Raw genomic sequence first — 26,694 nt, 5'->3', positions numbered from 1 at the left:
TTATGTTGCTATGAAAAAAGCTGAGATTTATTGAATCTCGAGTCCTGCCAGCGGTTGCCTTGGCAGGGCCAGACCAGATTATTTCTCCGGCTCATACAGCCCTGGGGCCAGGTGTTCCCCACCCCGGCGTTGAAAGAAAGTCACTCCAAGATCCTAACAAACTTCCCACTCAAAAGCCCAGGAGGGTACGTGAAATGCCTTCTAAACCAGCCGACACCGCTGGCCTCCCAAGAGCCCTCCGAGGCCCTTCCCCAAGCTGTTTTGCATTATCTGCTCTTCCAACTGCCACCCTCCAGGACAGGAGTTCCTGAAATCTGCAGTCGCCACGTGCTGACCGTAAGCATGTGCTGAGTTACATGCAAACTCAGTTTCGCTGGGAATGTGTCCACGATAAATCACCTCCATGCAGGAGCTACCCGTAATCATCACACATTAAAATAGTTTATTTCTGTTTCCAGTCGGTCATATTCTTAAAACAAAAATAACATCAGCTTTAGTTATGTTCACAATACAAAACAAAAACAACATAAAAAGGACACCATTTGCCAAATAAGTTATTTGTTCCTAAGAATATCAAAAGTGCAAAATATCCACTTTCTTTTCAGATCTGTCTCAGAAGTCTAATTACAAACTGAACAGATAGTCAGCAGTTCTGCGCTGCGTTTGTTTTCAAGGGACAATGGCAGGTATTTGGATGTGAGCAACATTTCATTTGGTAAAATGTTCTGCATCAGCTTTTAAAGAGTTTTCCTTAAAATTTTTTTTTGAGTGTTTGTTTCTAATCCCATTTCCCAAACATTTATGTACTGAATGAGGAGGAAATCAACCTAATATTTGAAAACCACAATCAAGTTTCACGGTCATTGAGTGATGGCAGCGAGACCATGGTGCCAGTGGAACTTAGGGCAGCCTCGCTCACTGAACCAGCTGAGCTGGGGGTGCCCACCTCTGTGTGAGACAAATCGTGCCCTGACACCTTGGCAAGAAAAAAATATTTGGTAAGTGGGTGTGTATTCTACACAGACTTTTAAGTCCAGTTTTCATCCGCATCTGCTAAACATGATGTGTAGACTCTATCAACCAGAAAAAGCTACCTCTAAAATCATCCATGTTGTCTTTTGAAGATACGTATTCAACAACTAGGAAGTTGAAACCAAAACTGGGTCTGTGTGGTTACATACATTAGGAAGAGAAATGGTGGCATTGGCTGAGCAGACTATGGCTCATACATTTGACACAAAAGCAAACGAATGAATGGGAACAACATTCAGGAGGAAAGGCTTGGTGGCCAAAGGTAAAGTTTGTTTTAAAGTAAGAGCTCCCAGTGTCCTCCTGGCAGACATGCCTGCCCAGGGAGATCTGTAGAACTGGTGGACTGAAGTATTTGCCAGGAATGTTTTCAATCCTATTATCTTTCCTTTCTTAGTGAAAATGGAAGGTGCTTTTTATTTTAATGATAAACATTTTTAAAATCCAATCTGGTGAGGTTTTGGTTTTCAGAAATTATGGTCAGGAATCCCATTAGTACCAGAAATTAAAATCTACCATAAAAGCAAAGCATACTCTTTTAAGTAACCTGGCCATAAAAGACCCAGGAAATAACTTTGAGAACAGATGCATCAAGGAGCCAAATGAATCCCGTGATCATTTCTACCTGGTCAGGTGCCCCCGGAGGCGGCCCTCAGAGTAAGCACCCACTTTTAGAGGACCTCGTGGAGAAGGAAGCCTGGCAGTGATTCTTCACCTTTTCCATCAAGCTGTAGATTCCATGGAAACTACAGAAATTCCTTGGCTCAAATAATTTACTACTTGTCACCGTAGCTCGGTATTTCAGTCATTTGGGATCCAAATGGCTTAAAGCAGTTATGATTAAAGAAAATACTAACTTATTTTGTCCCATCACTGATTTTGACCTTTCACTTTACAAATTGCCCTTAAAGGGCCATCCGCTTTGACAATGGAATAGACCACTCTGAGGTTGTCCACACCCCACTGGTAGTTCTGCCCTAAAGAGAAAAGGTAAGCTCTCCAGCTCTGGAGTGATCCAGCCTGGCGTCCATCTCACCCTGAGCTCAGCAAGCTGGTGCCAGGAACGGCCCTGTTACTGGTGGAGCAGCTGTAAGTTAAGAGTGAGATGATTAAGACGAGACATCAAAATGCAGGCCAGGAGCTCAAAGTAAGCCTTTTGCAAAACAGGAGTCTAGAACAAGTCTTGGTTCACTTGTCACAAATGAGGACTTGAAGATACAGCACTTTTGGGGTAACTGCTCAAAATACGATTGCTGAGAAATGTTAGGTTCCTTGATACACAGACGTGTCTGGTATTTTACTAAAGAGACACCGCTCGTGGCAGGTGGGAATAATGTGTCTTTAGTTTAACATCTACTGGCTTATAGCAGCTTATCTCTACGTTCAGAGAACAAGGTTCAAGTTATGGCTCCTAATCTCCATACCCTAAGACTGACAGAGGCAGAAAGGCATCTAAAACATACGCATAAATGGCTCAAGTCGGTACAGTACTTCTTGCCGTGCGGATCCCTCTCGTCTACTTCTCATGTTGGGGAGGCGGCTGAGGGGACGCTCAGGAAGGGGTCACTTCGGTCACTGCCCAGCCCTCCCCTCTCCTGCCTTGGGAAGAAACCCACTCACATGCAGAACCCCCACTCATCCCTATGCTTTTAAAACCATGGCTGACAAACTGCAGCAGGGGGATACCCCCAAAATATCCTTTAGCCACTTACTGCCAGAAAGACTGCTAAACGTAAGATTGCGTGGACCCAGGCCCCTTTCAGGCCGCGGGTCCAGAAGCTGCTGTGGGCTGTCCCACTGTTACAGCATGCACCGCAGCAGAAGCACAGCGGCTGGGGGGTGGGATGGGGGCGCGGGGGAGGCGGGTGAACACCCGGCCAGCGACCAGCACACCAGGCTCCTGAGGTTCCGTCCTGGTACTGCTGCAGGGCGAGCATCTGTGCTTCTCCGGGCACAGACACAGGACGGGGGAGGGGCTGTGAGCGCCGGACAGGACGGTAGGGAAGAGGAATGAGCGGTCTATTTTAAATAGTGCGGCATTCAGACAGGAAAGAACACCCCAAAGGAAAATATTTTCACTCCTAGGTTAGAACAGGACAAAGCAGGACAAAGGAGAGGTTCTTCTCGCACTGCTCTAGAAGAATCATCTAAAATCTACACTCTGTCCGTGGTGATAGTTGGAGTCCTGCAAGTACCTGTGCGCAGGGCCTGCAAAGGGTCTGGGAGTTGCCGTCTCTCCCGCTGCCCCTCAGTCTAGCTCAGGCCAGGACGGGATGTAAAACCTCTGCAGGGAGCCTTCCAACAGGCGCTCCATCCACAAGGACAGCTTGCTCAGTTTCCCTTTGAGCCCCAGGCTGCCGGCTTTCCCTCGAGATTCCCCCAGGGGCAGGGAGGAGTCCAGATCACATGCCCCCAAGGCTTCCTCCTCCTCCACTGTTTTTTGGGGCTTGAAGAGGCAGAAGTATTTCTTGTGGCCGTTCAGAGCCAGCACATAACCCGTGTAGTCACGATCCAAGAAGTGCTTGTCATACTGGTTTGGGATCGGGGCTGCGTCCTGAGCGAATTCTAACAGGTATTCGAGCCACTCTCTGTGTTTATCGAGACTCAGGAAGGAGAAGTGCAGGCAGCTGCTCCTGTGGAGGGAAGAGGGAGGACTCAGGGGCTTCCTGACACACTCAGCTGCAGGGAACACACATACCTGTCAGTTCCAATAAGCACGGCTTCACGCCAGGCGGGGCCAGGTGCAGACACCACGCCACCCCCCACCCCTGGCCCCTTGCTGGGTGTCACTTACATCACTCTCAGTGTCTGGCTCCAGGAAAGGACACAGAGCTGGGGAACAGTCAGTTTCCTGAAAGGCCCCGGGAAGAACCGAGGGGCATGAAGTCAAGGGGGAAAGAAGGCGCCCTCAGGGTGGCTCTGACGGCTGGCTTAGAAAGGTCACAGCCGACACGTGCTGCACGGGTAAAGCTCCTCCGCCCAAGAGGAGAGGATGTAACTCCCGCCAGTCCCCTCCTGCCCAGATGTGCCTGCTGCCTCCCCGTCCCGCCCCTCACAGGCGCTCACCCAGTGAACGTGTAGACCTCCAGAGCGAATTTCTGCAGGAGGCTGGTCTTGGTGGAGTTGGACAGGATGAGGACCACGTTCATGTGGCCCGGCCTCAGGCGCACCAAGTTACTGGTGTACGTTACATCCGTGAGTTCGGTCACCTCCACAAAGCCTTTTTTAGGGACCCTGCTGTGAAGGAATGTGGAGGAGTTAAGATATTATCAGGGGCCCAGCCAGTGTGGCTCAGTGGTTGAGTGTTGACCTATGAACCAGGTCACAGTTCAATTCCCGGTGAGGGCACATGCCTGGTTTGCAGGCTCGATCCCCACTGGGGGGTGTGCAGGAGGCAGCCAATCAATGATTCTCTTTCATCAATGTTTCTCTCTCTCTTTCTCTCTCTCTCTCTCCTCCCTCCCACTCTGAAATCATTAAAAATATAATAAAAAAATATTGTCAGGGTAGTGGAATGCCATTACATTTAAAAGAAACAAGCGGAAGAAAATGCTATGTTCGGAACATTTGAGATCTGGTTCCCCAGGATATGTCATCAGTTTGGCTCAAATAAACTCATAAAAATTATCTACAAAAAAAAAAAAGGGCCCAGCCGGCATGGCTCAGTGGTTGAGTGTTGACCTATGAACCAGGAGGTCAGAGTTTGATTCCTGGTCAGGGTACATGCTCAGGTTGCAGGCTCCATCCCCAGTGTGGGGTTTGCAGGAGGCAGCTGATTAGTGATTATCTCTCATCATTGATGTTTTTATCTCTCTCTCCCTTCCTCTCTGAATTAAAAAATACATTAAAAAAACAAAAACCCACTACGTTCTAACCAGACTAGATATGTTAATACTAGAGGCCCGGTGCACGAAATTTGTGCATGGGTAGGGTCCCTAGGCCTGGCCCTCAGTGTGAGGGGTGATCGGCAGGGTAATTGGGGCCCTGGCACTGCCACCTACCTCGGGCAATTGGAGCTGGCTGGCCTGGGGGAGGGACCGAGAGGTTGGCCAGCAGGCCCTGATCGGCAATCGATGGGGGCCTGCGGGCTGGTAGCAGCTCCTGCATTGAGCGTCTGCCCCCTGTTGGTCAGTGCACGTCATAGCTGACCGGCCATGCTGCTGTCCGGTCAATTTGCATATTATGCTTTTATAAATATAGATAGATAGATAGATATAGATTCGAGAGCCCAACGCACTAGGAGGATTGGGTGGTCCCTGCTTGGCAGTCCTGGGCCTACAAAGAGATTCTCAGTCGGAGCAGAGCAACTTTAGGACAGGACGCACCATTCTCTGCTCCAGCTCATCTAGCATCTCTCTGATGTGCTTCTTTGTCTCCTGCCCTCACTGTTAAACCTGAGATTGAGAAACTGATGACACTGAGCAGAAGGAGGTCCAGTGTCTGCCTGTGGAGAGGGCCTCAGTGAACAGGATTCAACGGCGACTTTCCCTGTTCCCACCTCCCACAGCTGGAGGGAACCAGAGTTCTATATACACATGTCGTCAAACTCTGGTTTATGAGACACACGGACTGTGGGTCAGCAGCCAGGGAGGTAGGCGTGGTGTTTTGTTAGACCAGGAGTGGGGAATGTCCGGTCTGAGGGCCGTATAAGGCCCTCAAAATCATTTGGCCTGGCCCTCTCAAGGCGTTAGGGGTGAGTTAATTAAATGTTTGACCAAATAGAGCAGGCTAATTTTTAAGCTGATAATTTTGTAGGGCCCGCGAGTGATCTTATAAATACCCAAATGGCCCTCGGCGGGAGAGAGGTTCCCCACCCGTGTTAGACAAACCTGGCGCTCTCTTTGGTGAAGCTGGACACGGTCTTCCCGGCCTTCTCCTGGGCTTTCCTTTTGTCTGGATGTTTTGACTCTCGATCATAGTTTGAGTCACTAAAGTGAGAAAAAAGGAGTTTTACAAAAAAAGAGGACAAACCGCCATGAGGCTTGGGCCCTCCCCGCAGAAAGCCACGCTGAGAAGCCGTGGAGGACTCACCAGAAGGCCTGGATGATGAAGGTGCCGAAGAGGACGAAGATGGCGGAGAAGGCCAGGGACAGGAGGGGAATCATTTCCCGCCTAAAACCAAGACAACAAGCTTACGCCTGCTCACTCTACATGGGCTGCTGTGACATCAATGACTGCTTTTAGGTTTCCTCTCTCTGGCTCAAAAGAACCAACCCCCAAACCACCACAAACTGAAAAGCTTTCATATCAATAAACACTTTCTATTTCCACAGGAAGAGAGGTTCCTGGGGGAGGGGAAAGCAGAGAGTCCCCTCAGACTGTTAGGATTCACAGATTGCTTATTTTAAGTTTAATTTTTGTGTCTCCGTATTACAGGCTGTGCCTACTATATCCTGCAGGAGCAAACAGTAAGGGGGCAATAAAGGATTTAGGTTGTGAGCCTGAACAGGGGGTAAATGGTGATGGATGGAGACTTGATCTGGGGTGGTGAACACAATACAGGTACAGACGCTGTGTTGAAGAACTGTGCCCCTGAAACCTGTAAAATTTTGTTAACCAGTGTCACCCCAATAAATTCAGTAAAAAGGAAAAATACACGTCGTGAGCCGGGAAGAACATTCCGCTGTCAAGGGGAGTTACGATGTACCAGGCAGGGAACGATCCATTCCTGACTGGCTTGTACACCTACACATTGGACCACATGTGTGTCAGGCTCTGGGCTGGGCCCCGATGAGGACAGTCCCAGGCTCTGATGTCTGCAAGGGCAGCCAGTGGGAATGAGTCCATCAGCAAATATAAAAAAGTGAAGTTGTGGCCGAAACCGGTTTGGCTCAGTGGATAGAGCGTCAGCCTGCGGACTGAAGGGTCCCGGGTTCGATTCCGGTCAAGGGCATGTGCCTTGGTTGCGGGCACATCCCCAGTGCGGGGTGTGCAGGAGGCAGCTGATCGATGTTTCTCTCTCATCGATGTTTCTAGCTCTCTATCTCTCTCCCTTCTTCTCTGTAAAAAATCAATAAAATATATTTAAAAAAAAAAAAGTGAAGTTGTGGAAAGAAAGAGAGGGAACGGTGTTGAAAATGTGTAAACATTCTTCCACCCACTATGTTGAATATACCTCAAGTCAAAGAAGAATAGACTCTTTTCAAAAGCAAAGCAGCAGTCCTGCCGTTAATAGAGCGAAAGAAACGCAATCTCACAACATTCCTACCAGTTGTTGTAATACAGGTCTTCCAGCCAGTCAGCGATGTAGGCAACAGCAGAGAAAAGCCACCGAATGAGGAACATCTATTGAGAGAATGAATGATGGTCAGGACCGAGCTCCTGAGCCCCAGCGCGGGAAGTCCTCACCCCAACACAGCGCGGCTGCTGAGCCTCTGTGTGGCCCTGGGAGCCACAGCCCTGCCCAGCACCCACTCTCCCGGGCCACACGCTTACAGGGGCAAGTTCATCGATCAAGTCGGGGAGCACAGCTTCCGAGGACAGAAGAGTGGAGTCTTTCCGCAGCTGCTCGAGGTAATTCAGAAGGGTGAATTTATCATTCTCACTCCCTGTCCAGGGGTCCTCCAGGGTCTTATAGACCACCCTGCCTCCCATGTTGCGCCTTTCTAAGATAGACACCTGGGAGAAAAGAGAAAAGCCGTCAGAATTCTCAAAGAATGGTACGTCACTGTTGTTTGGTTTCTTTTCAGAGAGGATGGGGAAAAGGGCCTAGGGAAGTCAGCAATAAACTCAAACACAGAGGTGGATGAGTATAAAACATTTACAAGATGTAAATTTTTTGACAAAAGAAATTGTGGTGGCTTTTTATGGTGACTTTATGAAGCTTCTGTTAAAGTTAAAGCTCTTCCTTTTAATAAGCTTTGTTCGACAACCTCTTACTAATTTTTATAATACAGGAACCCTTTGTTTTTAGAGAGATTCTCCACGACTACCAGAAGGATGAAGAGAATGTCATGCATCTGAGAGAGTGATGACAAAGGGGAGAACGGAAGGAGAGATCGATTAGGATGCTGTGAGTGCAGGAGGGGATATTTCGATAGCACATTATTGGTAGCCTAAGGAAGATTTTGCAAACTAGATACTCAAAACTAGACCTGCCATAGGCAAAACTGGTTAAAAGGATTGATGCTCTTCAATCTCTACTCATAGGAAAGGTGCTTTCTGTGAAGGTCAAAGGCGAAAATCTAGGAGGTGGTCACCAGGGTGAAAGACTTCTAAGAGCAGGCTTTTAAAACAGGCTCAGAGATTTCTGGGTTTCCTGGAGTTTGTATTCAAAACTCCCGAGGAAACAGGACACAGAATCGAGTGCCAGTGCTTGTGAGGAGCTGGGATCAGGACCAGGACGGGAACCACGACTCACCACCGACTTCCCTCGGAACGTCTCGCTGTCCGGCAGGAGGGCGTTGGCGAACTCCGGCTGCCGGTCGCTGTAGGCGTGCATGAATCGCAGTGTGTCTTGTGAGTTTGCCTGCGCGAAGGACAGGAAGGCCTCAAAGGGTTGAGTCGACTTGGCGGCCTCCGGAGTCAGTAAAAGCACACAGTACCTGCACACAACAGAAGACACGGTAAGCACTCCCGAGGCCACTACAACCTGTGATGGCAAGTGAGGGTGAAGGAGAGGACGCGCTCTTAAAGGAACCCCGTTTACATTTACTAAAGACGTGAATACATTTACTAAAGGAACTCCATGGTCAAAGTCTAATGGGAGAAGATTTCCAAGTCGTTCCCAACATGCTTCTTTCCCAGACCGGGGATGTTTTCCCAGACCACCCTCTACCACGCTCGGACTGTCTTCTGAGGCAATGAGCACGGAGACCTGGATGCAGACGGGCCTTTCAGAAGCCATCTGGTCTGGTTCTTCCACTGCAGGCCGGGCCGCTCACCTCTCAGCTCACAGGCCCTGAGCCTCATTCTGAAGGGCTTCCTTTGCAATGGTTCCACTGGGAAGTTTAGCTTATCATTCATTCATCCACTCTCCCAAGATTTCCTGAGCACTTCCTATGATCGTGCCCTTGTGGAGCCTCTATTCGAGACGCGCAGACTCACCCCACTATTGTGGGAATAGTTACTCTCTCGTACTCCATGCTTCTTTAAAGAAACATCTCTCCCTGACACCTGGCTGAAGTCTACTCATCTTCAGGTCTCAGCTGAAGTGTTACACGGCAGGGAGATCTCTGACCCCGAGGGCAGGCTGGCACATCCAAAACTTAGTCCTAAGGGACCCTGAGTTAATACGCCCCACTCCTGTAACAGTTGTCAGTCAGTATCTGCTACATAAAGAATAAACTCCGACTGCCACAGGGGAGGTGTGAATGGCCTTAGGAGAGTGTGCCGTGGCCCCTCCACGGCCACGACAAGCAGAGCAAAGCCCGGCCTTACTTCCTCTGTCGGTGAGACCGCTTCACGGGGCAGAGTTCCTGGAACAACTTCTGGTTGGTGAGCCTGGTCGCTAATAGATACTTGTTTTGGGTGATGAAGTCATCAATGACCTCTTTCTTCATATATGGGGCCTGGAAGAAAACCAAGAAATAGTTGACTTTATTCGTTTTCTCACTGCAAATGAGCTTCACGTACAACTCAATAAAAATGAGGCTTGCCGAAACCAGTTTGGCTCAGTGGATAGAGCGTCGGCCTGCGGAATGAAGGGTCCCATGTTCGATTCCGGTTAAGGGCATGTACCTTGGTTGCGGGCACATTCCCAGTAGGGGGTGTGCAAGAGGCAGCTGATCAATGTTTCTCTCTCATCGATGTTTCTAACTCTCTATCTCTTTCCCTTCCTCTCTGTAAAAAAATCAATAAGATATATTAAAAAAAAAAAGAACAACGAGGCTCACCCTGGCTATCCCATATAACAAAAGGCTAATATGCAAATTGACTGAACAGCGGAAAGGCGGGTCGCTGTGACAAGCACTGACCACCAGGGGGCAGACACTCAATGCAGGAGCTGCCCCCTGGTGGTCAGTGCACTCCTACAGGGGGAGCGCTGCTCAGCCAGAAGCCAGGCTCCCGGCTGGCGAGCGCAGCAGTGGTGGCGGGAGCCTCTCATGCCTCCGCGACAGTGCAAAGGTTGTCTGACTGCTGGCAGTCAGACATCCCTCAAGGGGTCCTGGACTGTGAGAGGGCACAGGCTGGGCTGAGGGACCCCCTGAGTGCACGATTTTTGTGCACCAGGCCTCTAGTTGTAATGTAACAAAATAAGAAAGATCTGTTTGAGCAACTAAACATGTGACCTTCAACAATGCAGGGCTGGGGCAATGCTGTAGTTATTTCAGGTCAAATGATAGCCATGAGCTCCTTCCACTGTAGAACTCTGTATACTGTTTTATGCTGGCAGATTAAAAAACCCAATCATTTTAGGCAAATTTACTTTCATTTAAGATTTGTAGCAAACTGAACAATTAAATAAACGCCAAAGTAACAAAGTTATCCTATATTAGAGGCCCGGTGCACAAAATTCATGCACGGGGGGAGGTAGAGAGGCGTCCCCTCAGCCTGGCCTGTGCCCTCTCACAGTCCAGGACCCCTTGCTCCTTACCGCCCGCCTGCTTGCTGCTCCTTACCACTCGGCTTGCTGCTTCTTAGCGCTGCCGTGGAGGTGGGAGAGGCTCCCACCACCACTGCTGTGCTTGCCAGCCATGAGCCCGGCTTCTGGCTGAGTGGCGCTCCCCCTGTGGGAGCGCACTGACCACCAGGGAGCAGCTCCTGCGTTGAGCGTCTGCCTCCTGGTGGTCAGTGCGCGTCATAGCAACTGGGTCGTTCTGCCATTTGGACGATTTGCATATTAGGGTTTTATTATCTATATAATAAAAGCCTAAGCGACCGTTACGGCAAATGACCAGAACCATTGGTCCCTATGATGCGCACTGACCACCAGGGGGCAGATGCTCAATGCAGGAGCTGCCTCCTGGTGGTCAGTGCGCTCCCACAGGGGGGAGCACCGCTCAGCCAGAAGCCGGGCTTACGGCTGGCGAGTGCAGTGGTGGTTGTGGGAGCCTCTCCCACCTCCACTGCAGGTGGGCGGTAAGGAACGAGGGGTCCTGCACTGCGAGAGGGATGTCCACCTGCCAGCTTAGGCCCGCTCCCTTAGGCCTGCTCCAGGGACATCCTCCAAGGGGTCCCAGACTACGAGAGGGCGCAGGCCCGGCTGAGGGACTCCCCCCCCAGTGCATGAAATTTCATACACTGGGCCTCTAGTTAAGTATATAAGACAGACTACAAAATTGTAAGACCACTTTGTTATTAGTAGCTTTCATACATTTTGAAGGACTGAAATTATACAGGTATGGGGTGGGGGCAAAATTAGTTTTACAGTTGTGTGTATACGAAACAGAATTTATTCTTATATTATTTACTCTTGTGTTGTATATTTTTTTCATACAAACTACTGTAAACCTACTTTTGCCCATCCCATATATTGCAGGTTCTCTGACCACAATCTAGAAATCAATATAAAATGTGAACCAGAACATCCTCGTATGTTAAGAAGCACACTCTGAATAACCTATTGATCTAAGATATTAGAAAATATTTTGAACTTGAATGATTAATGAAAATACTATTTATCAAAACTTTGAGATGCAGATAAAAGTAGTACTTAAAGGGTAATATTAAAATGAATATAACAGAAATTAATGAATTAGATATTTGTTTCAAGAAGTTTAAAAGAACAGCAAAAGGATAAACACAGAAAAAGGGTATAATGAAGATAAAAACGGATATCAATAAAACAAGAAATACAGAATAAGAAGAAACAGAAGAATTAACAAAGCCAAAATTGGTTCTTTGGGAGTGCTAATAAAATGGACAAATCTCTGGTAGAACCAATCATGGAAACAAGAGAAGACTCGAATAACCATTATCAGTGTGTCAAGGGGGAACACTACCTATGTCGCAAAGTTAAAAAAAGAAGTTCATTAAATTGGAAAATTTGGATGAAATAGAAAAATTCCCTCTAGTTCAAATCTCACAATCACACCGACACTTGTCCTCAAGACCACCTTTGCACTTGGACGTCAAGCAGACTGTTTTATGCAAACTTCCCGTTTTGTCACACAGAATATTAAAAACATTTATTTATTAATAAAGTTAAGACTCCTTACTGCTTATCGAGGCTATGAAGTAAGTGAGTGTTTGCTTGTTTTTATGGACCGGGCTGAGGAAGAAAAGCATGGTCACTGGTGCCGGGGTTTACGCGCGGTTACCCACTGGTGCCAGCATCAGTGCCAGCATCAACCCAGAGGAGGAGAAATGATGTCTAAGGTTATGAAGACAGTTTTGATCTCACAGACTCTTCATGGGCCTTTGGGACTCGCCACCCTGAGTCTGTGAACCACATTCTGAAAGCTGTGGTGCTAGAGAAACTTGAGCGCAGGACACTGGACACATGTCCTGGTCATGGCACCGCTGCTCCTCAGGCACGGGAGGTCCCTCAACAGGAGCACGAGGAAATGACGACGTGGCTGTGAATACTCTGTACCCAGTGAACACACGTTCACTAGAGCCCCGCGAAATAACTGGTGCTCCTAGCATCACACCAAGCCACTCATCGTTGGGAGAACGTGGTTTATGTTGAGCCCGCACTTTTACATCCTTAAAGAGCAACTTGGTGAAGCAGCTACCGTATCAGCCATTTTGCAACTGCGTTTGATTTACAAGTTTCCCTGGGGAAGGAGTGAATAACAAGTCCCCAGAGGAGAAGCTATTACTAAAAAGCAATTTAGGCGATCCTCACAGATTAACCTCGATGGACGGGACCGTCTGCCTCTTCCTTCAATGGCATTTGTTTTCTTGCTACTCTCTCTCAGCTTCTGCTCAGTCACCGTCAGGCACCCGTTTTCATTTGCTGGTGGTTGTCCAGATTTTGTCCTTGGCCCCTTCTCTTACTTCACATACGATGTCTGGGAGATCTCCCCATACTCAGGACTCCAACTTCTAACCATTCACTGATGACCCACAAACCTCTATCCCCAGCTCATCCTAAGGTCTAGATCCCTGTATTCAATTGCCTGATGGACAGCTCTCCTCAGACTTCCGTAGGCAGTCCCAATTCACTATGTCCACAGCTGAATTCATTACCTTCCTCATACACCTGTTCTTCTTTCCTTCCAACCCACCTTCCACGCGTTGTCCTTCCCTTACCCCCCTGGTCTCAGACGCTTGTCTTCCATGTTCACATGGCACCCACCTAAGTGAGACGTCTACTACAGTGGATAGGAACTGCCATTAGGTCTCTCTCCTCCCCAACTGTGAGTTGCTCAAGGACAAAGACTAACTCTGGATGTCAGAGCTGCCTCTGGATTTATTACATAGCTGTACTACATTCATTACTGAATGAAATAAAAAATTGTATAGAATTTCTTAGCCCTGGCTGGGTTCCTCAGTGGTTAGAGCATCCCAATAAGCCAAGGTTGCAGGTTCAATCCCTGGTCAGGGCACATTTAAGACTCAACAAATCAATGTTTCTCTCTCTCTCAAATCAGTAAATAGAATTTCTCATTCTTTTCATTCTAGCCTTAAGAGAAGGCCAGTCAAAGGGTCATTGATTTTTATTTTAAAAAATAATATATTTTATTGATTTTTTACAGAGAGGAAGGTAAAGGGACAGAGAGTTAGAAACATTGATGAGAGAGAAATATCGATCAGCTGTCTCCTGCACATCCCCTACTGGGGATGTGCCTGCAACCAAGGTACATGCCCTTGACTGGAATCGAACCTGGGACCTTTCAGTCCGCAGGCTGACGCTCTATCCACTGAGCCAAACCGGTTTCGGCGGGTCATTGATTTTTAAAAAATAACATTAAAAATTATAAAAGAATACATGTTCATTATAGGGATTTCCTTTTTTTTCTTAAACAAATTTTTAAAAATCCTCACCCAAGGATATATATATATATATATATATATATATATATATATATATACATATTTTTAATATACATCTTTTTTTTATTGATTTCATAGAGGAAGGGAGAGGGAGGGAGGGAGAGAGAGAGAAACATCAATGACGAGAGAATATCACTGATCGGCTGCCTCCTGCACATCCCACACTAGGCCTACATCCTGGGCATGTGCCCTTGACCAGAATTGAACCCGGGACCCTTCAGTCTGCAGGCTCTATCCACTGAGCCAAACTGGCTAGGGCATTATAGGGATTTTTGAAAATCCAAATATTAACATATAATCAAGAGATAACTACTACTAATGTTTCACCTATTCCTGTGTGTATGCGTGCGCGTGTGCGCGCATACACACACACACACACACACACACACACACACACACACACACACACTGGTGTTATAAACTTGAGATCAGTGTTTAAACTGAATATACAATTTTGCATCGTTTGCTCTTTAATGTTCTATTATGAAAATAATCCCCATAATTAAGTATTCTTTTAAAAAAATATATTTTTATTGATTTCAGAGAATAAGGGGGATGGAGAAATAGAAACATCAATGATGAATCATTGACCGGCTGCCTCCCGCACGCCCCCTACTGGGGATAGAGCCTGCAACCCAGGCATGTGCCCTTGACTGGAATCAAACCCGGGGCCCTTTGGTCCGCAGGCCAACGCTCTATCCACTGAGCCAAATCAGCTAGGGCCATTAAATACTCTTGAATTGCCATTTTAAATAGCTATATAAGGTCCCTGCTTGAAATGTACCAATAATTATACTGCTGTTGGTTATTTATACTTTCCCGTCACTTTTGCTATTATGAGTGATACTTAACATCTCTGTATGTAATTCTAAGTTCCTATTCCCCTAGGAGAGATTCCTAAAAGGTAATCTCATCTCCCTTAGGTCTTTACTCAAGCATGACCTTACCTTAAAATGCAAACCTTCTTCCCCAACACTCCACATTCTTCTTATTTTTCTCCTCAGCTCTTATTTCTCCTCAGCCTGCATTATTATTCTCCTCAGCACTTACCACTAACATTCCATAACAGAGTACGTTATGCTGTCTGTGGTCCCCACTAGAATACAGGACGAGGAATTCTGTTCATTTTGTTTGGGGCTGGATCCCCGTACACAGCGCAATGTTTGGCACATGACAGGGACTCAGGAGTACTCTTGATGAATGAATTGAGGTAGCTGATTGATTACCACCCAAATGCTTTTCTGAAAATTTTAAGAGTGTCTGTTTCTTTCTATCCTCAACACTTCTGAGTATTTTTATTTTGAAAATCTTTAACAATTTGATGGGAGAAGAAAATGTTAAATTTGCCTTTCTCTGATTATTAGTGAGATTTAATTTTTTTTAAAAATGGATTTTTATTGATTTCAGAAAGGAAGGGAGAGAGAGAGAAGGAAACATCAATGAGAGAGAATCACTGACCAGCTGCCTCTTGCATGTCCCACACTGGGGATCGAGCCCGCAACCCGGGCATATACCCTGATTGGGAATTGAACTGTGATCTTCTGCTTCATAGGTTGATGCTCAACCACTGAGCCACACTGGCAGGGCAATAAGATTTAATTTTTAAAAGAGTTTATTAGTCACTTGAATCTCTTCTCAGAATTTTGTTCATATTCTTAGCCCATTTTTTGGGAAAAAGTTTATTGTTTGATTTTTGTGGTAAAATATACACAACATAAAACCTACCATTTTAACCATTTTAAGTGTGTAATTCTGTGGCATTACATTGTTCTGCAACCATCACTGCTACCCACCTCCCAAACCTTTTCATCTTCCCAAATGGAAACTGTCCCCATCACAGACTAACTCCCCTTTCCTTACTCTCCCAGCTTCTGGCAACTGCCATTCTACTTTCTGTCAAAAGATTATCTTTAGATGCCTGGCTGGTGTGGCTCATTGGATGAGCCTCATCCCATGAACCAAGAGATCACTGTTAGATTTTGGGTCAGGGCACAGCATGATTTTCCGGCTCTATCCCCAGTAGGGGGCGTGTGGGAGGCAGCTGATTGATGATGTTTCTCTCATTGAAGTTTCTATCTCTCTATTCCTTTCCCTTCCTCTCCCTAAAAATCAATAAAAACGTATTTTTTTTAAAAAAGATTACTTTTAGAGCAAAAGAGTACCAATCAGATGGAAAACAAACTTGTTTTTAAATTCTGTGCCTCTGAAGGAAGAAATGACAAGCTAGTTTCTCCTCATCTGCTTTGCTCAGTTTTGCTGTTCAGTGTTGACATGAAGGCCCGAGATAAAATGCTGACACCAGCTGGCTCTCACATACCTGGATAACGTCTGCAGGCTTGTCTATGTACTCTTTAAAGACCAAGATGGTGGGAACATGGACGTTGACGTTGAACTGCCGCGTCATCTCTTCCGCCCCTCTCATACCGACATATACATATCCAAATAAAATAGAGTCTTTGTGTGCAAAAGCAGTCAGCTGTTAGGGCATAACAGAGAGGAAGAAATGACATCGATAGCAGAGCATGTAAATTACAAATCAAGTGTGACTTCTTACATCAGATGAACATTAGCTTATTGTATAGCCCCACGTGGGCTGTTACACCCTTGTACACTTGTATTCTATGGTGTTCGTGCATGAAACCTGCACCAACAAAGCTCAACACAACTCTTCTTTCAGATAGAGAAAATCATCATCTTACTGAGATGTACACTGGGTGAGAGGCAGGGAGTGTTTGAGGAATTACCTGTACCCCAACTATGTAAGATGGCAGTGACCATCTCATGCCACAGTGACAACCAGGTGTGCTGAAGTGTAGACTAGGGTGTCACTCAGAGGACAGGTGTGGAGTCAGGCTTCCAGGGACTCAATATTCCCCATACTGCGGGAGACCTTGGTTGTTATAAACCACTCCAAGTTTCAGGATCTTGGTCTATAAAGCAGGGATGATGTCTAGGTCCTTGGGTTCTTCTGAACATTCAATGTGTCACGTGTGCGGAAAGCACAGCATTGCAATAGCATCAGGAGCTGCTCAGGGTTTAAGGCAAATTTCTGGTCTTTGAACATTTCTCATGGGATAAGCTTTTACCTACAAAAGGACACTCAGGCTATAAGTTCTTCCCACGGAAATAAGAGAAAACATTACCCCAGCGCACAGAGTACCTTGAATGGCAGTGGTATAACCGGGATTTTGTCGAACAGAAGGACATGTGGTTTATTCTTTTGCTGCCAGTCAGAGAGGAATTGGATATAATTTTTGTTTGTAACCTTCAATTGAAAAGAGGATGTTAATTTCAATATTGAATTTTTAACCACTGTATTATCATTCAATCAATAGATAATTACATAAAATCAAATGTGCAAAATATTTTGTAAAAAATAAGAAATGCAGGCAACTAAGCTTTTGTCTTCATTTGACTAAAACTATTAAAAAGAAAGAGATGTTGATTCCATATTTTCATGTGGTTCCAACTCTGAAAGCATAATCTTTTCTAAAATAATTACTGACCATATTATTTAAAAAATGAGCTTTTGCCCTGGCCGGTTTGGCTAAGTGGATAGAGCATCGGCCTTCGGACTCAAGGGTCCCCAGGTTCGATTCCGGTCAGGGGCATGTACCTTGGTTGCGGGCACATCCCCAGTAGGGGGTGTGCAGGAGGCAGCTGATCGATGTTTCTCTCTCATCAATGTTTCTGACTCTCTCTCCCTCTCCCTTCCTCTCTGTAAAAAAAATCATAAAATATATTTTAAAAAATAAGCTTTCAAAGTTGTTTCTTGCTTAATTACAGACTATAATTCTTAATTAACCTTAATCTAATGCAGAAGATAATGCAACAATTGCACTTTTAAAATAGCTTAAATAAAAATAAGTGGGCCTGAGCCAGAGTCAAAACTCCCATCACTCACAGAGCATGGGGTTTTGCCATTTTGGTGACACAAAATTGGCCCTGGACTAAATGTTGCTCTGTCCTCAATTCGAGAAATTTAAAACAAGACCTGAAAAGACCACTGTTCCCAAGGAACTTAACCACATCCCAGAACATTTATAGGAAAATAAAGACATCCCAATAGCAGTACCCAACAGGTAAAATGTACACTGTCTAGTATCCAAAAGTAGAAGGCCCTGGCCAGTGTGGCTCAGTTGGATGAGCATTGTCCCCTGCACCAAAAGGTCGCCGGTTTGATTTCCGGTCAGGGCACATGCCTGGGTTGCAGGCTTGATCCCCAGTAGGAGGTGTGTAGGAGGCACCAATTGGTGTTTCTCCTTTTCTCTCCTCTCTCAAATAAAAAAAAACACCCACATATTTGAAACAAAACAAAAAGTAGAAGGCATGTAAAGGAAGGGGGTCAGGCATATCAACTGAAACGAATCCAAAAACATAACAGATGATAAAAGTAAGTGGGCCCACCTCATCTATACATTACATAATTTCATTTATTGGCATCTGAATTGCTACTTTTGTGTTTCCCTGTTTATGCCTTAAAATAATCCTATTGAGAGGACAAATTAAAAGCATGAATAATTAAATTTCTATCTAGAAATATGTTAATAATTCAAAAAAGTATCTTTCCACTCTGCTTCTAGAATGATCTCTATAAAAACCTCAATCTGATCATTTCTCGCCATTGCTCAATGGCTCCATCATCTGCAGGCCAAGGCCCAGGTTCCTTAAAGATTCCTCTTCATGCTCTAAAGGAGCCCTCTCCCACTCACTGATGCTTACTTCATACAAAGCAGGCTGTTCCTGTCCTGGACCGCTGCCTGCCGGGAACTCATTCCCTACTTCCCTCTCCTCACCTGGTCAACTCAGAACAGGGTCATTTCTGCCAGGAAGCCTTTCCCAGCTCTAGCATACCGGAGGAAAACAGCACTCACTAGACTGTGAACTCCTTGAAAATTATCCTCAACACTTGTCCAGTGCCAGGCATAGGAGAGAGGTTATGCAAGGCTTGAGGAACTAGCAGGAAAACCTCTGATGGTTTCAGGAGCCTACCGTGCTGACAATTTCCTTTCTCCTGCAGGTAATGATTCTGCAGGACAGACTATGAACAGTGCAGGTAGAAATTTGATGGAAATGTCTGCATGTTCACTTTCCCTGGTATTGTTACAGGAACGAATCATTTAAAGTAAAACAAGAATCCTGTTTTAGTTCCTCTGATTCCTAACTTAAGAGACAGGGGGGAAATGCTTCTTAAATATAAAAACCATCAACTAGTATGAACTCTTTGTACCTGGCTTCTTTAGCTCACCCCCTCGTATGTGAAATGTCATCATAATGTTGCATCACTATACGTTCTGGAAGTTCCAAAAATAATACTTGTTTTCATGGAATCTGGTATTTTCTATAGATATGGTCATTAAATCTATATTAGACGTAGCTTAATTTGAATAGCCTCATAAGAAAAGTATCTTCAGAGGAACAAGGACATGAGTCGGAAAGAAATCCTTTATCTTATATGTTGTGGTCCAACTTTTTGCTTAGGGAGTAAGAGTCACTGTCATTTTAGGCTCTGAGTCCTAGGACGGTAACACTGCACAGTGGTTATTAACAGGGAGGAACTCTGGGTCTCTCTACTTCATCTGTTCAATTTCAGTCTCTGACAGACTTCATGGAAAATACTTCGTGTGAATGATACATGAATTAACACGTCTCTTGCCCTGCTCAAGTGACCCACAGGGAGAGTCCGGGCAGCCAGCAGTCAGTCCCAGGCACCTCGCCAACGACTTCTCAGCCAGGTACTTACTTTCTCCACCAAGTTCCCTGGAAGGAGACTCTCTATAAACTGTCGCAGGTTCTCCGGGACAACCGCGTTATGGAAGAAGGAGATTTTCCCGTTTATGATTCCGATGATGGAGGGTGTGCTGTGTGCCCCCAGGTGACGGGCCAGGCGCCTCTCGTACCCAGCATGGACCACGCCGATCCCCACACCTGCAAAGTATGGGAGACCTACATGAAGCCTTTTTGTCCCTGGCAGCTGGAGAAATGCTAAGTAATCTTTTGGTGTGAAATTATGACCGAGCAGAAGGGGGTATCTGACACTTGTCCACCTCTCTCTATTCCTTCTGCCTTCGTTCAGGCCAGTGGTTGCTGCCTCGCCGGGGCTGGTCACCTCCTTCCTCTACTCTCACGCTCTGTAACCTGTCCTTCACGTAGCTTTAACAGTAGTCAGCTTTTTATAGAGTATATCTGATTAGGTCACTCCTCTATATAAAAACTTTTCTTGGCTTTATTACGCATTAAAAAATAAAGTCCAGCTTCCTTAGCCTGGACAGTAAGGCTCCTTACTACCTGGCTCCCAGATGTTCCTGCCCCCCCCCCCCCCACACACACACCCGCGCCTTACCTACACCCAGTCACGCCCTGCTGCTGCTGGCTCTTCTGAGAATGTTGCTCTGATGGCACTGTTCCTTCTGCCCTAATGTAACTCCCCCGCTTCCTGCCCAACCAACTCCTAATCACCTTTCAAAGAATAAGTAAAAAGTTGGTGCTTGATGGTCAGTGAGTTGAAGAAAGTAAACTAATACATTTCAGAAATATTTTTAAAAGAAGCTTAGCCCTAACTAGTTTGGCCCAGTGGATAGAGCGTTGGCCTGCGGACTGTAAGGTCCCAGGTTCGATTCTGGTCAAGGACATGTACCTTAGTTGTGGGCACATCCCCAGTAGGAGGTGTGCAGGAGGCAGCTGATCGATGTTTCTCTCTCATCGATGTTTCTAACTCTCTGTCCTTCTCCCTTCCTCTCTGTAAAAAAATCAATAAAATATTAAAAATAAATAAATAAAAGAAGCTTATAAAATGGGTGCTTTCAAAAACTTAACTTTGGTAAACTAGAAAACCTAGTTAATCAGACAATTCCTAAGGTTAATTTATTAAGTGCTTCCTATGTATCAGGCACTTAACAAAAAACCTGTCATTTAATATTCAATCTCAGGAAAGCATTTTGGCAAATCTGAGTATCTGAGTGCTTCTGAGCGACAGGCTGAAATGTCTGTTTTAGAAGAAATGAACCAATGGTTTCACAGTGCAGGCCCTCTCCAGAGACACACCCCTCGGGCCCTATGGCTGAGTCTGTCCCTTTTTAGTTACTCAAAATAGGTTTGCTAATGCCTCTCTTTCTCTCTCTCTCTCTCTCTCTCTCTCTCTCTCTCACACACACACACACACACACACACACACACACACACACACACACATTTAGTTCAGTAATTCTAACTTTACAGCGTTATTAAAATAAATACCCTCCCTGGATCACTAAAGTCTTCCTGGCACTAAGTGGTAACGATAAACAAAGGAAAGACTAACCTGCGATCAGGAATGGTAACGCATGACCATTAATGTTATGGGCTGAACTGTGTCCCCCCCCACCCATAAGACCCTAACCCCCAGGACTTCTGAATGTGACTGTATTTGGAGAGTGGGCCTTTAAAGAGGTACTGAAGTTAAAATGGGGCCTTACAAGGGTGGGCCCTAATCCAATATGACAGGTGTCCTTATAAAAAGTTTAGTACACAGAAAAAGAGACACACCAGACCATGCACACATACAGAGACGACCATGTGAACACACATACAGAGACGACCATGTGAACACACAAGGAGAAGGCAACCATCTGCAAGCCAAGGAGAGAGACCGCAGAAAAAACCAGCCCTGCCAACACCTGGATCCTGGACTTTCTAATCTCGAGAACTGCGAGAAAATGAATTTCCGTTGTTTATGTGGCATTTTGTTATGGCAGCCCTAGCGAATTAATATACAGAATGAAATCACAAATACCATACGAATAATCTGAAAATCCTACCAGCCTTAACAGTGATGCTTGAGAACTGCATTGTTCACCAATCATTTTTAAGCTTCTCCTATGTATTAGGCCCCCAACTAGATGTTAGAAGACTATATAGATAAAGCTTCAAATTAATAATGCAAAGTGAAAGTGGCTGATTCATTCCCCCCTGAAAATGCGTCCTTGGAAAATACTAGTCACCATGAACTTGTGAAGAGAAATCATACCGTTCATTCTCCCCGACATCCCATAAAATTCAAGATTTAGAAAATTACGTCCTCCCATATAAACATCTTCCAGTGAATAAAATTATCTTACCCAATACTTCCAGTTCTTCAACTACTTCTTTCCAAACAGGCTCTATGTGGACACAGGTAAAGCACCAATCTGAGGTGATCTTAATGAGGTAGGGTTTCTTGAAGCTATCGGGAACCACTTTATTCACATAATATGAAAAGTGCAATAAATGTCTTTCATCAATGGGCTCCTGATGCTCAGAACCAAAGGGGAAGTGCATAAAAGATTCTTCAAAATAAAAGCTTCCTGGGTACTGGCGGAAGCGATGCTCATGGTGCCTCGGGTAGTCCTGGTTCTCGCTACCATGTCCATAGATGTCATACTCCGATCTCCTTCCTTCGTGGGAAAGAATCTATAAAGAAAGAAAGAAAGAAAGAAAAAAAAAAGAAATCTATGGAACGAAAAAGTTTACCCAAAGAATGTTCCTGTAAGCAGCTTGGAAGATACGAGAAGAAAATAAATGTAGATATGACATGATTAGATATTCTTTTTTTTTTTTTAAATATATTTTATTGATTTTTTACAGAGAGGAAGGGAGAGGGACAGAGAGCCAGAAACATCGATGAGAGAGAAACATCAATCAGCTGCCTCCTGCACACCCCCCACCGGGGATGTGCCTGCAACCAAGGTACATGCCCTTGACCGGAATCGAACCCAGGACCCTTCAGTCCGCAGGCTGATGCTCTATCCACTGAGCCAAACCGGCTTTGGCTGATTAGATATTCTAAATCAGTCACTCTACATCCAGAACATTCTCTCAATAGAAACATTAAGTATTTCAAGACCAAATCACTCCAGTCCCTTACTCATGTTCATCTTGGATTTAAAGACTTTTGGACTATCATAATTCTAAGCACATCAGTCAAACAAATAAAACTCGACATAATGTTGACCACCAGGGCTCAACCACAAGAAAATTGACTAGGTCATGCCATTGAAGTTGGAATGATTCAAACCAAAATATGAAAAGCTGGACACCAACAAGTAACCCCAGACTGAGCTCAGTGTCTTGTGTGTTGGCCGACTTGGTTTTACTTAGAAGTAATTTTGACGCCTGAAATTTGAGACCCTGCTTTAGGATGACGTCATTCCAGGAGCGGAGCTGTGTGGTGAAGAGCATTACCCTGCCCAAAGCGGGAAGCTTATCTTTTGTGTCTTCCGGACACACTATTTAAGCTGCCATGTTAGAAAACTGTTGAAAATCTTGTGTTTAAATGTATTTGCAACCTTGTGTCACATTAATAACTACAGGCAAATTGGTCTGTAGTTCTTTAAGTTTCTAGTATATGTGCCGCCAAAGGAGTACATAATATAAGTTTCTAAAGAGGAAATAGAGATATACTTTCACGGTAATTCTACAATTCTAATTAAAGCCTTTAAAATAGGCCATTTACTATTAACTTTTATTTTTAAAATATTTTTATTGATTTCAGAGAGGAAGGGAGAGGGAGACAGATAGAAAATCAATGATGAGAGACTCACTGATTGGTTGCCTCCTGCACACCCCACACTGGGGATCGAGCCCTGCAACCTGGGCATGTGCCCTGACCTGGAATCAAACCATGACCTCCTTCCTGGTTCATAGGTTGATGCTCAACCACTGAGTCACACCAGCCAGGTTAGGCCATTTTTTAAAAAAGAGCTTAAGTGCTCAGGTACTAGTTTTGACATACTGGATGTGGCCAAATATGGTCTACCATCATCTAGAAACTGGGTCAAGGGCATAGGGAATATGCCCTGTCTGAGGGGACTTTATTAAACATTCAGACATGCTTTGTAAGAGCTAATGGATGCATCCCAAAGTTTGACACAATACCTCGTAAGCTTTGCTGATTTCAATGAACCTGTCTTCTGCTTCAGGATGTTTGTTTTTGTCAGGATGCCTGAAACACAAAAGGGCACGCAGTGAGACTGGACTTAATGTTTCACAGACGGTTAATTAGCATCCTCGTCCACAAGGTTCACTACCTCAGAGGCAAGTGGAAGGCTATTTTGTTAGGACAGTTTCTTAAAAATGAACGGTAGATTGTTTCACATAACTATTAAAAAAAATGCAACTTTAAAACAGGCAATTTCTTCCAGAAGTATTTCAACCGGGCACGGTTTCAAAGTGCAACAGAAGACAGTCCTGCAGCATTTCCCTAGGAAAGGTGGGAAACGTGGGTGCCTTTACACTGCTCCCCAACACTGCTAACGCTGGCTCACAGCTAAATTCACTTATCCGTAAGAACCAACTTCTTTTCCCGGGATGGTGGCATTTCAACCCAATGCTAGAACGGTATCAATGATATCAATTTCTTCTCAGTCAGACATAGGAAATAGCTTTAAGGATGCAACAAGAATTTGTTTAGTAGCAACCATGTTTCAAATAGCATCTTGCTACTGTGTTCAAATGAGCTCATTTCAGTTGTCACTATTACTCCGGTTAACCCGTTCTACCTACGAATGCCTTTTACCTGCAAACAGATAATGTTTTCAAGGCCACGTTTGTTTTTTTTAAATTTCTTTACTGATTAAGGTGTCACATATTTGTCCTCATCCCCCCATTCCCATCCCACACCCCTCCCCACGGATGTCCCCACCCCCTGTTGTCCTTAACCATTGGTTAGGACTCATATGCATGCACACAAGTCCCTTGGTTGATCTCTCCCCACTACCCCCACCCTCCCCTATCCTCCCTCTGAGGCCCGACAGTCCGATCGATGCCTCCTTGTTTCTGGTTCTGTTCTTGTTCATCAGTCTATGTTGTTCATCATTTCCCCTAGATGAGTGAGATCATGTGTCACTAGAGATATACTTATAAGAACCAAATGTGAGACGAGCAATAATAGTTATGCTGACAGGCAAATGAATCAGTCTGTAGTGAGTTTCTTTCTGGACCAACAGTTCTTTTGAGACCCAATTTCAATGTCCACCAGTTCCTTATGTGTACATGTCGGCACTGACTTTTCAGCTCTGGATGGTGGACAAAGGGTGGTAATGCAGGTCCGACTCCCTCTGGTTTGGTCTCGGCTGGACCCAGGGGCACGGCTTCACCCGGACTCAGGGGTGCGCAGCCTCACCCGGACCTGGGACCCAGCATCACCCGGGCCCGGGACCCAGCCTCATCCGGACCCAGGGGCGCATGGCCTCTCCTGGACCCAAAGGCCACATGTTTTAAGATGTGAGCAAAGTCTACAGTTTAAGAAGCAAAATGCTTTCAACTAATATTGGAACAACTATTTGTTTGCTATTATACACAGCCAATTATCCATCTTGTGGTCATATCATATTATGTAATCTGCTTGTGTTTATACCAATTTCAGCTTTGGGGATTTTAAAGTTCTGGAAAGTAGGGGCCAGGTTTAATGTCCTTAGAACCCTCTAAGATCTAAATCAGTGTTTAATTTTTCAATGTTCATTTTATTGAAACTCTATTACAGACCTTATTCTTTATGTAATCACTTCTGCTAACTTCTAGTAAATTTTGTCTAGTCAAGGTTCTGGAAAAGGAACATCCACTGGGAAGCAAATGACTACTAAAAACAGCACCAAGTATCCTATATAATAAAAGCCTAATATGCTAAGTGTCCAGTCGCCTGGTCATCCGTTCAACCAATCAAAACGTAATATGCTAATGATATGCTAAGGATGCTCAACCGCTCGCTATGACGTGCACTGACCACCAGGGGAAAGACGCTCCAACCAGTTGGTTAGCTTCTGCTGAGGTCCAGCTGATTGGGACTGAGCGAGATGGGCTGGACATGCCCTGGAGCCTCCCACGGTCCCTCCCTGGCTGGCCCTGATCGTGCACCGGTGGGGTCCCTCAACCTGGCCTGTGCCCTCTCACAATCTAGGACCCCTCAGGGGATGTTGGAGAGCCAGTTTCAGCCCAATCCCACAGGCCAGGCCGAGGGACCCCACCGGTGCACAAATTCGTGCACAAGGCCTCTAGTATTAGAATAAAAACAGCTTACAACTTGACCAACTTATTCTAGCAGGAACATATTTTTAATGAATTATACCACATATTCTGATTTCACTAAAAATAAAGAAACTTCAAATGTTTGGTTGTTGAATTTGGACCTCACTCCCTAACTAATACTTGTTATGAATATTAATGGGGAAAAAAGCTGGTATAATGAAAATAGTATGAAAAAGGAGACATATGTAATACTTTAAACAATAAAGGATTAAAAAAGAAAAAGAAAAAATAGTATGACTTAAGGAAAGAAGATGGTGGTTTTGAAGCATGTTTCTGGAAAACAAAAAAAAGTGCTTTAACTATTCAAACTCAGGCTAGAGGCTGACAAGATAAAAATTATGCGATCACACAAATAAAGATTTAACAGACAAAACTCTGTAGGGGGGAAGGGTAGGAAGGGACTTTTAAAGAGGCTGAACCAAAGAGAGTTGTGAGGGCAGCTGGGTTAAAAGCACAGATTCTGCAACAGAGGAAACTACAGGACAGTTTCAGCTTATCCATATATAAAAGCCTAAGTGACTGGCCAGTAGCTATAATACGCACTGACCATCAGGGGGCAGACGCTCAACACAGGAGCAGAAACCACAGCCATGGAAACATGGAATAGACTGATGAATCTCAGAGGGGAGTAGAGAGGGCGGGAAGAGATTAACCAAAGATCTATATGCATACTAGAAGCCCGGTGCATGGATTCAGTGGGGTCCCTCAGCCTGGCCTGCATAGATTGGGCCAAAACTGGCTCTC

General features: G+C 45.2%; 1 protein-coding gene across 3 annotated transcripts in view; it reads right to left on the bottom strand.

Annotated features, from left to right (window-relative positions):
- DNAJC16 (DnaJ heat shock protein family (Hsp40) member C16) overlaps positions 1-26,694 on the bottom strand; it is a 32,788-nt gene that overhangs the window by 1,163 nt on the left and 4,931 nt on the right. Inside the window, exons 3-15 of one of the 3 annotated variants that reach the window (XR_008556954.1) lie at positions 23,803-23,869; positions 22,008-22,338; positions 19,655-19,839; positions 17,072-17,176; positions 16,229-16,387; positions 9,409-9,539; positions 8,390-8,573; positions 7,465-7,647; positions 7,238-7,314; positions 6,061-6,141; positions 5,859-5,957; positions 4,096-4,266; positions 3,225-3,662 (exon numbers count right to left, since the gene is read on the bottom strand). Coding sequence is in view for 2 of the 3 variants with exons in the window: in XM_008148192.3 (XP_008146414.2) it covers positions 3,278-3,662; positions 4,096-4,266; positions 5,859-5,957; positions 6,061-6,141; positions 7,238-7,314; positions 7,465-7,647; positions 8,390-8,573; positions 9,409-9,539; positions 16,229-16,387; positions 17,072-17,176; positions 19,655-19,839; positions 22,008-22,338; positions 23,803-23,869 (2,158 nt within the window). In the remaining variant the exon portion in view is untranslated. Of the gene's footprint in view, positions 1-419; positions 3,663-4,095; positions 4,267-5,858; positions 5,958-6,060; positions 6,142-7,237; positions 7,315-7,464; positions 7,648-8,389; positions 8,574-9,408; positions 9,540-16,228; positions 16,388-17,071; positions 17,177-19,654; positions 19,840-22,007; positions 22,339-23,802; positions 23,870-26,694 lie in introns of those variants that run through there. The other 2 variants (XM_008148192.3, XM_054720892.1) reach the window with 2 other exon arrangements.

The sequence above is a fragment of the Eptesicus fuscus genome, chromosome 9 (assembly GCF_027574615.1).
Source record: "Eptesicus fuscus isolate TK198812 chromosome 9, DD_ASM_mEF_20220401, whole genome shotgun sequence".
Classification (NCBI taxonomy): domain Eukaryota; kingdom Metazoa; phylum Chordata; class Mammalia; order Chiroptera; family Vespertilionidae; genus Eptesicus; species Eptesicus fuscus.
The sequence above is the reverse complement of the archived record's forward strand: the minus strand, read 5'-3'. Positions and strand labels throughout refer to the sequence as shown.